The sequence below is a fragment of the Mauremys mutica genome, chromosome 12 (genome assembly GCF_020497125.1).
Source record: "Mauremys mutica isolate MM-2020 ecotype Southern chromosome 12, ASM2049712v1, whole genome shotgun sequence".
NCBI classification, from domain to species: domain Eukaryota; kingdom Metazoa; phylum Chordata; order Testudines; family Geoemydidae; genus Mauremys; species Mauremys mutica.
In genome coordinates this window covers 80,788,351-80,801,855 of record NC_059083.1, presented here as the reverse complement: position 1 = coordinate 80,801,855, position 13,505 = coordinate 80,788,351, and the positions used below count along the sequence as shown (strand labels likewise).

Sequence of the window (13,505 nt, the reverse complement as noted above, 5' to 3'; positions counted from 1 at the left end):
CTTGGTGAGCTAGAATCGCTGTTAACATGTCTTGGGTAAGGTGCCACACCTGTGTTCATATGAATCATTGTGACCATGGCAACCTCAGTGTTCCCCAGTGAGCATAGCTGTTTAAATCTCTAGACCTGAATTTAGGTTTGGCACAGCAGCCAAGACTCATTTTTATTTTGGAGGGAGGTGGCAGTGAAGTATAAAGCCTAAAAAACAAAAGAACAAACCTGTACCTTTTAAAATTAAAAAAAAATTGCAAGGAAAGATGCAGAGGTGGCACAGTTAGTGATTTTGAGGGCATGCCCTTCTCCAGCACCCAGGTTTATACTCTAGCCTTAGTCTTCCCCCGATAGATAGATTTTCCACCTTGCTCACTTTGTAGGAAACTGGTCCTTTCTCAAGGGTGGAAGCCATTATTTGGTTGTATTCTACCCCGGAGAAGCCTGAATTTCAGTGGATGTTCATCAGCTTGGTCAGAAAGTGAGGGTGAGTCCTGTGTTCATCCCTGTGTTCTTTCCCAATACTAGAGGGTCTCCTCCAACTACCAGCACGAGCATCTCCAGCCTGACAAACGACGTGACAAAACCGCCAGTCAGCCGGGACCTCCCATCTGTAAGACCTTCAAATGTAGGCAGTCTTGGGGTCCAGTACACCCCCCACTCCCACCAGTTCCCCAGGACGAGGAAAATGTTTGACAAAGGGCCAGATCAGGTAAAATGGATCTTTCTACTAGCCATGACCCCTCTACCTTGTGTACTTTTTGTCACACGTCCTGTTCTTTGCTCTCCTACTTTCTAAATATCCTTCTTTGCTTTTTGCAGCTGCCAGTTTAGTTTCCTCTAATCCTGCCAACATCAATAAAGTAAAAAATGAAATTGATTATTTTTCCTCGTCTCCAGGATAAATGTCGCTTTGTGGCTCTTGTTGTGACATTACTAGTTGCTGCTGCCGCTTCAGAGAAATGTTTAATTGGAAAAGGTTATTTATTGTCCTGTAAACATTGTTACTTTACATAAATTGAGGCTGCTACCTCATCTTAATGAACAAAGTTTCAGAGAAATTCTCAGAGGCCAGGAGTCAGTCGCTCTCCTTTACTGCAGGAGAGAATGTCAGATCCTTTCAACAAGCACCTTTAGTGTTGGTGGGCCCCACAGGAGCAGCCCTTGTCACACAGTTGTAGGTCATGGTGCACTCAGATCTTCATAATCCCTCTGCTACTGTCAGAATATGCATGTGTTCTACATCAAGTCCATCCAGATAGAAAGAACAACAGTCCATACTGGCTGCAGTGGAGAAGCACACAGGTCAGAAGCATCTAGTGTTTTCATTGTTCAGTGCCAAAAGGGTTTATTGGGTTGATGCTCAAACAATACTTGATCCTTATTTAGCACTTTTCAAGGCGAGCAGGTGTAATTATCCCTACTTCACTAACGGGGAACCCGACACACACAGGTGGTGACTTGTTCTGCATCAGTGGCAGGAGCAGGGAATGCAGCCCATGGGAACACAGTGGAGCTCCTGCCCCCATCCCATGCTAGGTCCATTTGACCAGAGCTGCCACCCCTGGGAGAGGATGCAGGAGTGTTTTAGTGTCTGACTGCAGAAGGAAGCCCAATGGGTAAGAGCTGGGGTCAGGGAGGGATTTACATACTGCCAGCACTGGCTAGAGCCAGGCAGATGCTAGGCATGTTTTCACACGTCATTTCACGAAGCCAATTCATTTCACTCTGAACTTGGATCTCTAGCCCTTGGAGGCTCTTTCGCAGAGGCTGCCAAACTGTACCACATGTGAGAAAACCAGGGGGAAGGACGAGAGCCCCACTCACTGGTTTGTGCAGATAGCGCTGTTCGAAAGTGCCACATGGTCAGACCTGGAGACTGAATTCCTCTCTGCACCCAATGCAACCCAGTCAGCAGCATTACAGCTTCCCTGCCCTAGCAGGACCAACCACCTCAGGAAGGAGAGGGGAATTCAGCCTCCATGGCTTGTTCAGTCCTTGGCCTCTCTGCCAAGACTGCCAACTGGACAGCTGGCTGCTAGGAATTGGAGTGGCCCCCAACAATTCACTTCCCATAAGCCACTGCACAGCAGTCAGGTGGTAATGCCTTTGGCACACTACCAGGCAGGAGGGACCAGATTCAAGTCAGCAGCTTAGAGCTGAAACTCAGTGTATCCCATTACGAAGCCACCTCGGCCATCCAGTCCCAAAGACAGACACATCTTTAATGAGCTGGATGAGGTTTGAGAGGGGCCTTTCCCTCCTTCTCCTATATGCCTTTCCACCCTTTTTATGCCTGTATGTATGCTGGCCCCTGTTCTGAGGTTTGGGCCAATAGTTTTTTCTTGAATCATTTTCACTAACCCCAATTGTGCCCTATGCTAGACTCCAGACAGGCCATGGAAAGGAGCCAGTGCTATTACTTCATACTTACAAAATAGCTGTGCCCAGAGGCCCTAAATATTACTGGAGCCCATGCTATGTCCTGTGTAGAGTCTGAGTGCTCTCCCTGAGGAGCTAACAGACGTGTTCTTCCAAAGCGTGGTGTGCACAATCTCGTATCTCGGCAGCGCCTTTCAGCATCTATCTGCTCAATTTTTCTTCGCGGTTGAAGTCGGCCTATGATATTAGTTGTGTGTGGGCTCTGGGAAGAGAGCCAGCACTTTGAATGGCGGTGGACAGCATCATTAACAAAAAATGTTTACCTCTGTGTTCTCTTCTTGGGCAGACCACTGATGATGCAGATGATGCTGTTGGACACAAAATCTTCATTTCGGCCACAATGCAGACAGGATTTTGTGACTGGAGCGCAAAATATTTTGCTCAACCAGTCATGAAGGTAATATTCTCCTTCCATTCGTGTTTCTTGAATCACAGCCCTGGGATGCTGACCCCTGGAAATGTGGGTGCAATGTGCTCTCTCTTCCCTCCTCATTCCTTTTCTGTTCATCCTGTGGAATGAGAGTGTTGCTCTCACACCACCCTCCCTGCTACTTTGTTGATCCACATAACCACCTTGCCTGTAAAATGTGGGCAGAAGAACAGAGAGGCGATCAGAGGGCGGGAGGACTTAGTGGAATGTTACCAGAGAAAGGGCCCCACAGTATGAAGTAAACGCTATGCCAAGCCCATGTGAGTAGGAGTGCCGGTATGTGGGGAGGGTCTGCTTGTTGGTGCCACTGGTCCAGTCAGCTGAGCAGCGTTGCCTTACTGTGAAGATTAAGCATGGCTGCAGCTTCCAAAGCATTGTATTATCCATCAATAACTAACATGCTGATGCTGTGACTGAATTGTTATGCATCGCACAGTGGCAGTTAGGTGCTCCAGTTACATCCACCACGAGAAGCACAAGTTACATACACAACTCAGAGTAACAAACAAAAATTCAGTCTCCCACTAAACAAAGTAACTTGGCGATGGACTAAATTCTGCAGCGCTGATGCCCCAACAGTGAGGACAGATTCTAAAGCAGGGGAGGGGGGGCCCAGCCCCTGGTCATGAGGCTTTCAGCCAAAGGAGCTTGACAACAGATGTCTCCTAGATTATGAGGGCTTGTTTCAAAGCAGCAGAGTCCATGTCATATTAAGTATTTTGTGTGTTTTCCCCATAACTTTCCTTACTAGTTACCTGAGATATTTGTGTTCAAAAGGGGGGTTTCTCCCTCCCCACTTCTTGCTTAATTCTGTAGCAAAGTTATAATGCTGAATTGTCACATTGCGATCATTTCCATAACAGATACATGTCGTAAGCAAAGGAGTGATGTCATTACACTGGAGTTAACACTTCCCTAGCACTAGGTGTACCTTGCAAATGTTAACTGATCCTCACAAACATGCAGGATGGAAGTCCCTCTTTAAAAGCAAGTTTTGTTTTGTGTGTGCTTGTGACAACAAATGATCTTACTCTGAGCCAGGCAGCACAGGGGTGTATTCAGGTTAACTTTCCTGGGAAAATGCTGGAGATTAATCATTCTTCCCTGCCAACCCAGAGAACAAGAACAATGAAAACAACTTGTTTGTTACAATAAACGTCACTCTCCTTTTGCTGTGTAATGAAGCCCCTGTATTCCAACAGCAAGGGCAAAGACGCGGCTTTCTTCCCACCTTTGCATTCTGGCTGTGCTGATGCTAAAACAAGCGGAGGAAATCGTTGAGAATGCTGCCTTAAATGAAGATTTAATCCCAGTGTCAGCAGAGCATGTCCTCCACTCCAAGTTAGATTTGACCCTGCTTACTTGAGTGCAGCTTGAGAGCTGTGACCTACTCACAGGCATCTTGTAAAATCTCCTTTATCTCAGAAAAGGGGGGTTGACAGCAACTGAGGATCTGAAATAGTTCCCAGGAAAAACTCCCGCAGCCTTGGTTACTTAAAAGAAATTACAATTACAGCAAGGAAAGAGGGTGGCAGTGGAATTTGTTGTGATGATGAATCTCCTTTGAGATGCATGGGCAGGAGACAGACAGAGGACTTTGTGTGTGGGTAGGTGAGGGTGTGGGCACAGGGAGAGGAGTTGTGGCTGCAGACGGGGCGATAAATTAGAATGGGTGGTTGGCAAGCCTCAAATTGTTTGCTTGGGAAAATCAGTATTTTCTTAGCCCTGGAGTGTGGAGGGGAGATGGCTAATGCTGATCTCAGGGCAGATTAACATGGTGTTTCCAAAGACACGTCATGCGGGGGTTTGGAACTGACAGCACAGGTATTTTGACTTCTGAGGGGAAAGAAATGTGTGCTGCCAGGACTGCCAGCGCGTGGATTCTGGGGAATTCCTGGAACACAAGGTTGCAGACGTTTGTGGGAGAGGAAGGACATGGGAAGTGCTGGCTACAGACTGATTCAGGCATGAAGAGGTAGCCTGTGTTGGCATCATGTTTTGCCCAATCTGTGGCATCTAAGTGCTGACTTCTAAGAGGTTGTGATTTACCAGACACTGTGGTGATTCACTTGTGTGGAAATGATCTGCCCTTTATCCCTGCTGTACACCTCAGACAATGTATGAGAGCAGATTTGGACAGTATCAGAGACTTGTGTCCAGGGGCTGTGATAGTTTTCTCTGATTTGGCCGAGCATCTGAATAATTGCCACAGCGACAATATGAAAGCTATTAATATGTGTCCAAAGAACATTAATTGGGAAATGAGTGTGTTCATGGCTGGCCAGAAAATGTGTGCGGTATGGCATAGAAACATTACGAGCTCTGACACCTCAACATCTATTGGTAGGGCCCTACAGAATTCACAGCCCAGAAAGATGTCACGGACCGTGAAATCTGGTCTTTTGTGTGCTTTTACCCTATACTGTACCCTATATATACTCACAGGGGAGACCAGTGTTTCTCAGATTGGGGGTCCTGACCCAAAAGAGTTGCAGGGGGGGTCACAAGGTTATATTAGAGGGGGTCACAGTATTGCCACCCTTACTTCTGTGCTGCTGCCTTCAGAGCTGGGTGGCCGGAGAGTGGTGGTTGCTGACTGAGGGCCCAGCTCTGCAGGCAGCAGTGCAGAAGTAAAGGTGGCAATACCATACCAGGCCATCCTTAATTCTGCCCTGCTGCTGGCGGCAGCTCTGCCTTCAGAGCTGGGCTCCCGGCCATCAGCCACCGCTCTCCAGCTGCCTAGCCCAGCTCAGAGGCAGCACCACTGCAAGCAGCAGTGCGGAAGTAAAGGTAGCAGTACCGCAACTCCTCCCTACAATAACCTTGCGGACCCCCTCCCCCACAACTCCTCTTTAGGTCCGGACTCCTACAATTACAACACCATGAAATTTCAGATTGAAATAGCTGAAATCATGAAATTTACGATTTTTAAAATCCTATGACCATGAAATTGACCAAAATGGACTGTGAATTTGGTAGGACCCTATCTATTGGTTAGGTCTCAGAGGATCTTTCAAGCATTAAGCTGTCAGTATTTTGGAGCAGAAACCTTGTCTGTGATTTCTCTCGCCAGCCTGACACAAACTCCAGCCTCCAGCCATTGTGGAACATAACCAGGAACACCATTCCACTGTAACGTAATTGTCCTTTGCTCCAGGCACCGGATGTGAGTCGGTTTGTAAGAGGGAAGAAGTAATGGCAGTAGAAATGTTTGTATGCCAGGGAGTGAAGATTTCAGGGAGCTGCGTTCCCTGCTTGTGGTCGAGGGCTCCTGGATACAGTAGTGAGGAGGGAGCCAGGATGGATGGGGGAATGCAGTGAGTGGGCCAAGAGCATGGGTGGGGAGGGAGGCCAAAGCAGGACAGGTGGGAGCCAGGTAATGGGAGTGTGGGGGAGTAGTGCAGGCTGGCTGGCTGGCTCAGTATGCAAATTCCAGGACATGATATGTATAGCTGTCTAAATGATTACCAACTCCTCCCAACAGCACATCTTTCCTGTTCAAAAAAAATGGGAAATTCAATAGCAAACATATCTGTTAATACAGAGTTACGGTTGCTTGCTGGTACATAGTCCCCTTGCTGGTACGTAGTCCCCTTGCAGGCAAGTTTGAGCAAAACTCAAACTAGGAAATGCACAGGTAAGGTTGCATCTTAACTCTGCTCTCTTTCCGCAGTGCCCCTGGGTGCCCGTTAACACATATACCTTTGCTTTGCCAGTCCCACCATGGCTGAAATGTACGAGCTCTGCACTTCCTTTTACAGCCCATTCACTCTCACCCACAGGATTCCATCTAATACAATTAAAGAACAAGGTGTGGGGGGGAGTTTGGCAATTCCTCATTCCCTCTCTTCCCTGGAGCTGGGTGAAGCCCCTGGGAATTATTTGTAGACACTCTAATGCAGTCAGGGTGTTAGGTGTCCCACACTAACTGGTGGAGGCAGAAGGTGGGCCTGCATGGTAAAGGGTTAGTTGTGATAGGAGGACATGTGGGTTACTTTGAGATATGTGACAGAGCTGTGACTGTGATATGAGAGGATCTATATTTTGCACCTTCCAATGTGTGTGAGCAATGGAAGGGAGCAACATGTGTACCTTCACAATGCAGTGTGCAGAATTGTGTATATTATATAAAGAGCAGAGCACCAGGGTTTAGTAGAAAGGGAATTGTCAGTAGTAAGCTGGGATAGGAGAGCAATTTAAGCATTTATTACCTGCATGCACTCCAGGTAATGCGAGCATGGTCAGTGTCAGATGTAGCTGCACTGAATGGCAGAGGCAATAGTTAGCTCTGCTTGGTAGAACTGTGTGTGTGAGCTCTGTGGATTATTTTGGGGTGTGTAACAGAGCTGTGATTGTGATATGAGGGGGGCTATGTTTTGCATCCTTGCGTGTGAGAGCAAAGGGAAGAGGTGCATGTGTACCTTCAAGATGTAGTATGCGTCATTTCTGTGTAGGTTGTGTCAGTAGCAGGGCACAGGGCTTTTATTACCAAGGATATTATCAGCAGTGAGGTGGAATATGAGAGCATTCTAACGTGTTAAAGCTGATTAAGTGAAAGTGTAGTTGAGATGGTATCCTACGGGTAAGTGTGAGGGATTTGTAAAAGGTTGTGAAATGTTTCTTAAATTGTAATGTGTGGTATTCTTTCTGGGGAGCTAGCTCTGTGTGTGTGTACACACGTGTACGTACACCAGGATCTGGAAGCTCCTGAAACTTATGTTGCCAAGGACCACTGTGAGTATGTATGTATTAATCCATTGCTCAAAGAGGGTAGAGGGAAGATGTCATGAGCAACCTTTGCGGTTGTTTTGTCCTTTTTGTCTTTTAATTGTGTTAAATAAAATCCTGTGAGTGAGAGTGAACGGGTTGTAAAAGGAGGTGCAGAGCTTGTACATTTCAGCAGTGTGGGGTAGAAGAGAAAAGGGCGTGTGTATTAAGAGGCGTATTGGGGGATTGCCGAAGAAGAGCAGAATTAACGTTGCATGGAAGATCTTACCTGTGCATTTCTTACTTTTCAGAAGTTTGTTTTGCTCAACTCAGTGTTCTGCAGGGGAACAGCATACCACCAAGCAACCATGCCTCTTAATTACTTTGGGTTTTTGCCATTGAATGACAGTGTGTGTCTGTCACACAAACCAATAATATGATGGTGCTCTAACAGGAAAGGAATCGGAGGAATACTGCTGGGTGCATACTTATATAAACATCTACTGGTTATTTACGTTTTTCGAGTAGATGGAAAAATTGTATTTCACATGTAGGAAATTCCTCCCATCCTAAGCAATAACAATGAGGCATCCATTACTGCTCATTCTTGAAGCACATGGTTTGTTTTGTTTTTTAAATATCAATATAGGGTAACAGTGTGAGCTAATTGGCTGTGTGTCTGTGTTTTATGAAACTAGTTACACTGTAGGCAGGTTTCCAAGTATCTTAATTTTTTTTTATGTGAATCACTAAGAGGAAATAAAATCATTGGTTCAGTGCTTCATCAGCTCTACTGCTAGTGTAAGTAATTTTCTCTTGACAACAGCAGCAGCAAAGCCAGTAATATATTGGGAAATATTTCTGACCTATGGGGTTTAGTTGCCAGATTAAACTTCAAGCTTTTGGGCTTTATACAAAAATTGGCTGTGGTCAAGATGAGTTTCAGGGTCTCATTTCTAAGTGCAGAAAATGGTAAGTAAGTTTATAAAGGGAAAGAGAGAGAGAGAATTGGGGCTAATAGTGCCATTTAAAAATGGGTACTGTTTTGTGTCTCAATGCTTATTAAAAACATTTGTCTACTTTCTAGGATAGTTGCTCACAAGAGTGGTGTCTTATTAATATAATAAATCACTGTAGACAGCCAGTCAAAAAGCAACATTGGCTTGTGTATGGGGAGCGATTATTTGAGCTTGAGTACTTCACATGCATGAAACAAAATTGTTTGTTTTTTGTTTTTTTTTTAGAAAAAGAAAAATTTGAAGCTCCAGGAATACTAATTTAATATAAGGGGAAATGGGCTGAGAGTCAATCATGTGAATACACAGAGCCTCTTTCTGCATCCATTAGGCCCAAATAATTTGTTGGGTGTTTTTCCCTAAAAATTGGGATGTTCTGAGAACCGCAAAAGAACTGTGTTCATAAACAGAATTTGTACTATGGTTATTTCATCAGTCACATGGTTCCATCCTTTTTCCGACATGATAGAAAGAGGGTAGTATTTGTGATAGTGAGAGTTCTATAATGGTTTCCATTCTAACCCCCTGTTTTCAGGGATTCATTTTCATCATTCAGAATGAAGTTTTCTGGGCTTAGTATCTGACTAGAGATGATAGGGTGTGGGGGAAGGGCATTGCGCAAAATCAGTTCTTTTCTCTTAATACAAGGAGGCAGGTAGGGGAGGAAAGAATCAGTTCCTCATTATTTCTGAAAAATATTTTTGCAAGGGGCTCGAACAGCTCAAGGGCCAAAATGGCTGGCAGTAGAAAGGGGAGTTTTGGACTGTGACCTGCTCACTGAGGAGAAATGCCTTTGAGTGTTCAGGTTTTGATTTGACGGAGTTCTGACCATTTGAAGGTTGCACTCTTCAAGTACCCAGTAAACTTTAGCAGTAGCACAAACCTTGTAGTGCCCATAGCTACAGGAGGCAGCAGTGGGTGTGCGTACATAGCTAACTTACCTATTCTGTGAAATAGTTGCCAAGCATGAGTGGTGGATGAGGGAAAGACTCTGCAGGAGGAGCTTTTGGCTGTCTCCTTAGTCATCTTGTAAGGTATGCAGTGAACGAGCAATGCAGAGCTTCACAGGAGGTTTGTTCACTGTGAATCTTCTAGGGTAAAAACTGCACACTTCCTCAGATGCACAGGAGAGGCGCTCCATTGTGTACATCTCATAAGGCACACAGGACAGGATATTCCGGTGGTGTGGCGCCACATAGTTTGAGAGCATTGTATGCTTTCATAAAAAAAATAATAAAAAAGAGACTGGAAAATCTCTCTTTGAGAGCTTTTAGGTTGCTTGGTTAAGCACTCAGAAGTCAGAATATGTTAATGTTAAGGTTGAATGCACAACCTTAACTCTTCCCCTGTGTGCATATTAACAAATTTCTCAAATGATACAATATAAAATACAGTTTTTTCCCACAGCTCCAGGGGTTGTCAACCTGGAGACTTTGCTATGGGATTCAGGGTGTAAACCAGACCAGTGAGGAGTTGTCACCACTTGCCCTGCAACCCTGGGTGCCTTTCAGTGCTTTGCTGCTGTAACACCTAGTCTGAGACACTTACAACCAGCCTACAAGCATTCAGGCCACACCCTCATCATATCTGTGTGCTGCTAGACAACCCTGCTTCAGCAGCTCTGTCTCTGGCTTTCACCAGCCTTGGTTACAACAAGCAAGGGGACCCCAACACACTCCCAGGCCCAAATTTCCCAGAAGTGTGTGCCCTGAAGTGTCCAGCCCTCTCCTGGACAGTTCAGAGAAATAGTATGGTTTATTTGTTCCTCTAAAGACACAAAAGTACCCGCAGCTTATTAACTGGGGTAAATACACTCTGACCTTTTAAACATAGCACCGACTTGATTTATTGCAAAAATAAAACAAACGTGTTAACAATAAGACACAGATTAGGTGATGCCAAGTATAAGGAGTAAAGTTAAAAAGAGTTATAAGCAAATAAAAGTGAAAACATGCATCTAAAACTTAATCTAGCAAGGAACAGGTTTTGTTCAGGATGGTTTCTCTCCTATATGCAGTTTCCAGAGACTTTGGCTTCTTGTCTGTCTGTCTAGTGATGGGAAGCCACGGATGGCTTCTGTCTTTCCTTATATTTTCCAGAGTTCGGTGACTTTGTTTCAGGAGGCTTGATGGTACCTCATGCTGCTCTTCCCTTCCTGTGGGCCTCCCATCCCCCTGTATGTAAATGGGGCTTCCATTGTTTTGATTCCACCATGCTTCATTTACACAGGAGGCTGGTAAATAGCTGCCCTCTCTCTTGTCAGGTAGGGGGACCTGTTTCTCCTTGTTTAGTCACAGACTTTAAAGCATAAAGTTGTTAAGATTCCGTATTTCCTCATATATTGTTAATGGATATATGTCACAGTGATATTAGTCACCAGTGTGTCATTATCTCCCAGAAAAACTGCACCCTATATATTTTGATAAGACAGTAGCATCAGATACAATCAGTTGATTCAATTGCTTATCGCTGGAGGTCCAGCCGCCCGTCTTTATAGATCTGTAAACCTTTGAAATGGATTCTTCACAGGGTTACCCCTGCAAGTAAAGTTTATTCACGCTATAAGGAAGGTGACATGGAGTCTGGTGGTGAAGGAAGCTCCATGCCCTTTCTTCCCCCACTTCTTAGCTCTATAGCTTCGTATACTTAATAGATATAAAAATGGGCCTTCATTGTCTTTGCCTGAAGATCAGGCTGGTCACAGAATCAAATACACATTCCAGTGCTGGAAGACTTGTCTACCAACTCCTCCTGACATGCCTGGTTTAAACACACTTAAATCATAATTCCAGCATATATCCATAACTCTACCTACCTACTGGGTGTGTATATCACGCAAGAATATTCATGGTCAGTGAGTTGTTTTTTTTCAAATGATACCTCACGAGGTGTATTTTGTACAAAGATTATAATAATAGTGTGTAGGGTGTGAATAAGGAGTGCTTAGTGTCACTGACTTATCGCATGGCAAGCCGTGGTGCGAATCTACAGTACACTGCCCTGCCATGTACTGTCTTCAGATAGACATTTGTGTAATTTGCTTCCATTCCTGTTTCCTGTATTTTCATTGTATACTGCTCCGGTATATCTTTTCTCCTTGATGTTTTGTTAATAAGTTCCCTTCTTTCCAAGTCATGTATATATATTAATAAAGGGCCTTGGCGCATCCTGCACTTTGGCACAAAGCAGAAGAGGGGACAGAAAGCCCCCTTACTCTTTTGTGCCAATGCCATGTACTACCACTGCATTCCCCTCCCACAAATGTGCAGGGTATGAGCAGAGCCTTGATCCTGCCTCCCCAAGGGACCTGGAAATGAGTGTACGCTGTGCTGAGCATCCACCTGTCACAGCTTATTCTGTCCCAGGAGCAGCAGAGACACCAAGAGGGAGATTGATTCCCTTAATCACAATCTGCCTCCTGGGCTGCCCTTTGGCTGTGGGCTAGACTGCAATTGTACTTAATGTGTAGTGTATATGAAATAATCTTGCTGTGCACTTGTGATACGACTCATGGACTCTGTCTGACTGGGGTAGGCAGCGTTGTGCATAGTACTATGAGAAGTTACATGTGGGTATCCAAAGCCTGACCTATACTAAAAAGTTAGGTCAACCCAGCTACATCACTGGGGGTGTGAAAAATCCACACTCTGAGTGATGTAGGTAAGCGACGTAAGTCTCCGTGTAGACACCGCAAGATCAATAGAAGAATTCTTCCTTCAACCTAGCCCCCACCTCTTGGGGAGGTGAATTACCGATGCTGATGGGAGAACCCCTCCCGTTGCTGCAGGCAGTGTCTACACTGAAGCTACAGCAGTCTAGCTGCAGCTGTGCCGCTGTAACATTGCACATGTAGACAAGCCCTTAGTTTGAAGGGAAATGTTATGTTGCATTGTGTTAACTGAGAAATAGTATGTAACTGTGCACAAAGAGTAGAGAGAAGGTTCCACATGCAACTTTTTTTGACATTTCTTCATGCTTAACCAAGCAACTTTGATATTCTGATACTACTGTTCTTGGCTGGAATTCTGTAAAACATTCTCCTTCTAGAAGTGCCACTCCTGGAGCTTTAAGGAACACAGAGCCCTGATTGGCTACTGATGCCTTTTGGGAGCTTCAGTCTGCTAAAGAAGTGAAGTGAAAAATGAGCCAAGTGCAGGTAGAAGAGAAGGACATTGCTGTTCCATTCTAGTACTTCATGCAGGGATGCTGCTTCCTAACATAAACAGGGGGAAGAAAAACAGTCATTTCTGTAATGAATAAATAGAAAATGACTGCGAGCACATCTTGATTGCATTTAAATTATGAGTTTAGCTTTGCTTCATAGCCCTTGCTCTGAAAATGCAGGGATTAATTTCCATTATAAATCACTGGCTCAGTTTCAAACCATCAAACTGGACTTGATTTATTGATTATCAAATAAAATTTAGGAAGAGAACACTGCATTGCAATTGCTTGGTGGGGAGTTAAACAGCAGACAGCTTTGGAAATTCGGATCTCTGCAGAGAACTTGACCCAGCTCAAAGCTCTGAAAGTTCTTGTGGCAAAAGGCTGATCTGCCAACCTCGTGCAAACCTGGATATGTATCATGCAGCGCAGCCTTGGCTTTGCCAGCTGTATGGAAGCCCCTTGTCAAAGAGAGCAGAAGCCAGTATTCATTCTGTTTGATACTGACATAGTGTGAGGGTAGAGGCTGGAAAGGATTCTGGAAGGTGAGAATTACATAAACAAATCCTTCTTGATAATCCTAGCCGTAACTTCAGCACTTTCACTGCACTGTATCTTGGCAGTCGTGCAAAGCCCCAGCAGAGAGATTAACCCTTTATAAAATTGTGGCAGGAACACGAACCAGGATGGATCATCCAGTCGTAGTATTTGCTCTAGTAGAGGAGTGTCAGCCTCTTTTCCTGACCCCCAACTACC

At 44.9% G+C, this 13,505-nt stretch overlaps 1 protein-coding gene across 7 annotated transcripts in view; it reads left to right on the top strand.

Annotated features, from left to right (window-relative positions):
- RPTOR (regulatory associated protein of MTOR complex 1) overlaps positions 1–13,505 on the top strand; it is a 284,447-nt gene that overhangs the window by 229,169 nt on the left and 41,773 nt on the right. For all 7 annotated transcript variants that reach the window (XM_044983138.1, XM_044983137.1, XM_044983135.1 and 4 more), the window contains 2 exons: positions 519–702; positions 2,719–2,829. In XM_044983138.1, coding sequence (XP_044839073.1) covers positions 519–702; positions 2,719–2,829 — 295 coding nt within the window. The remainder of the gene's footprint in view (positions 1–518; positions 703–2,718; positions 2,830–13,505) is intronic.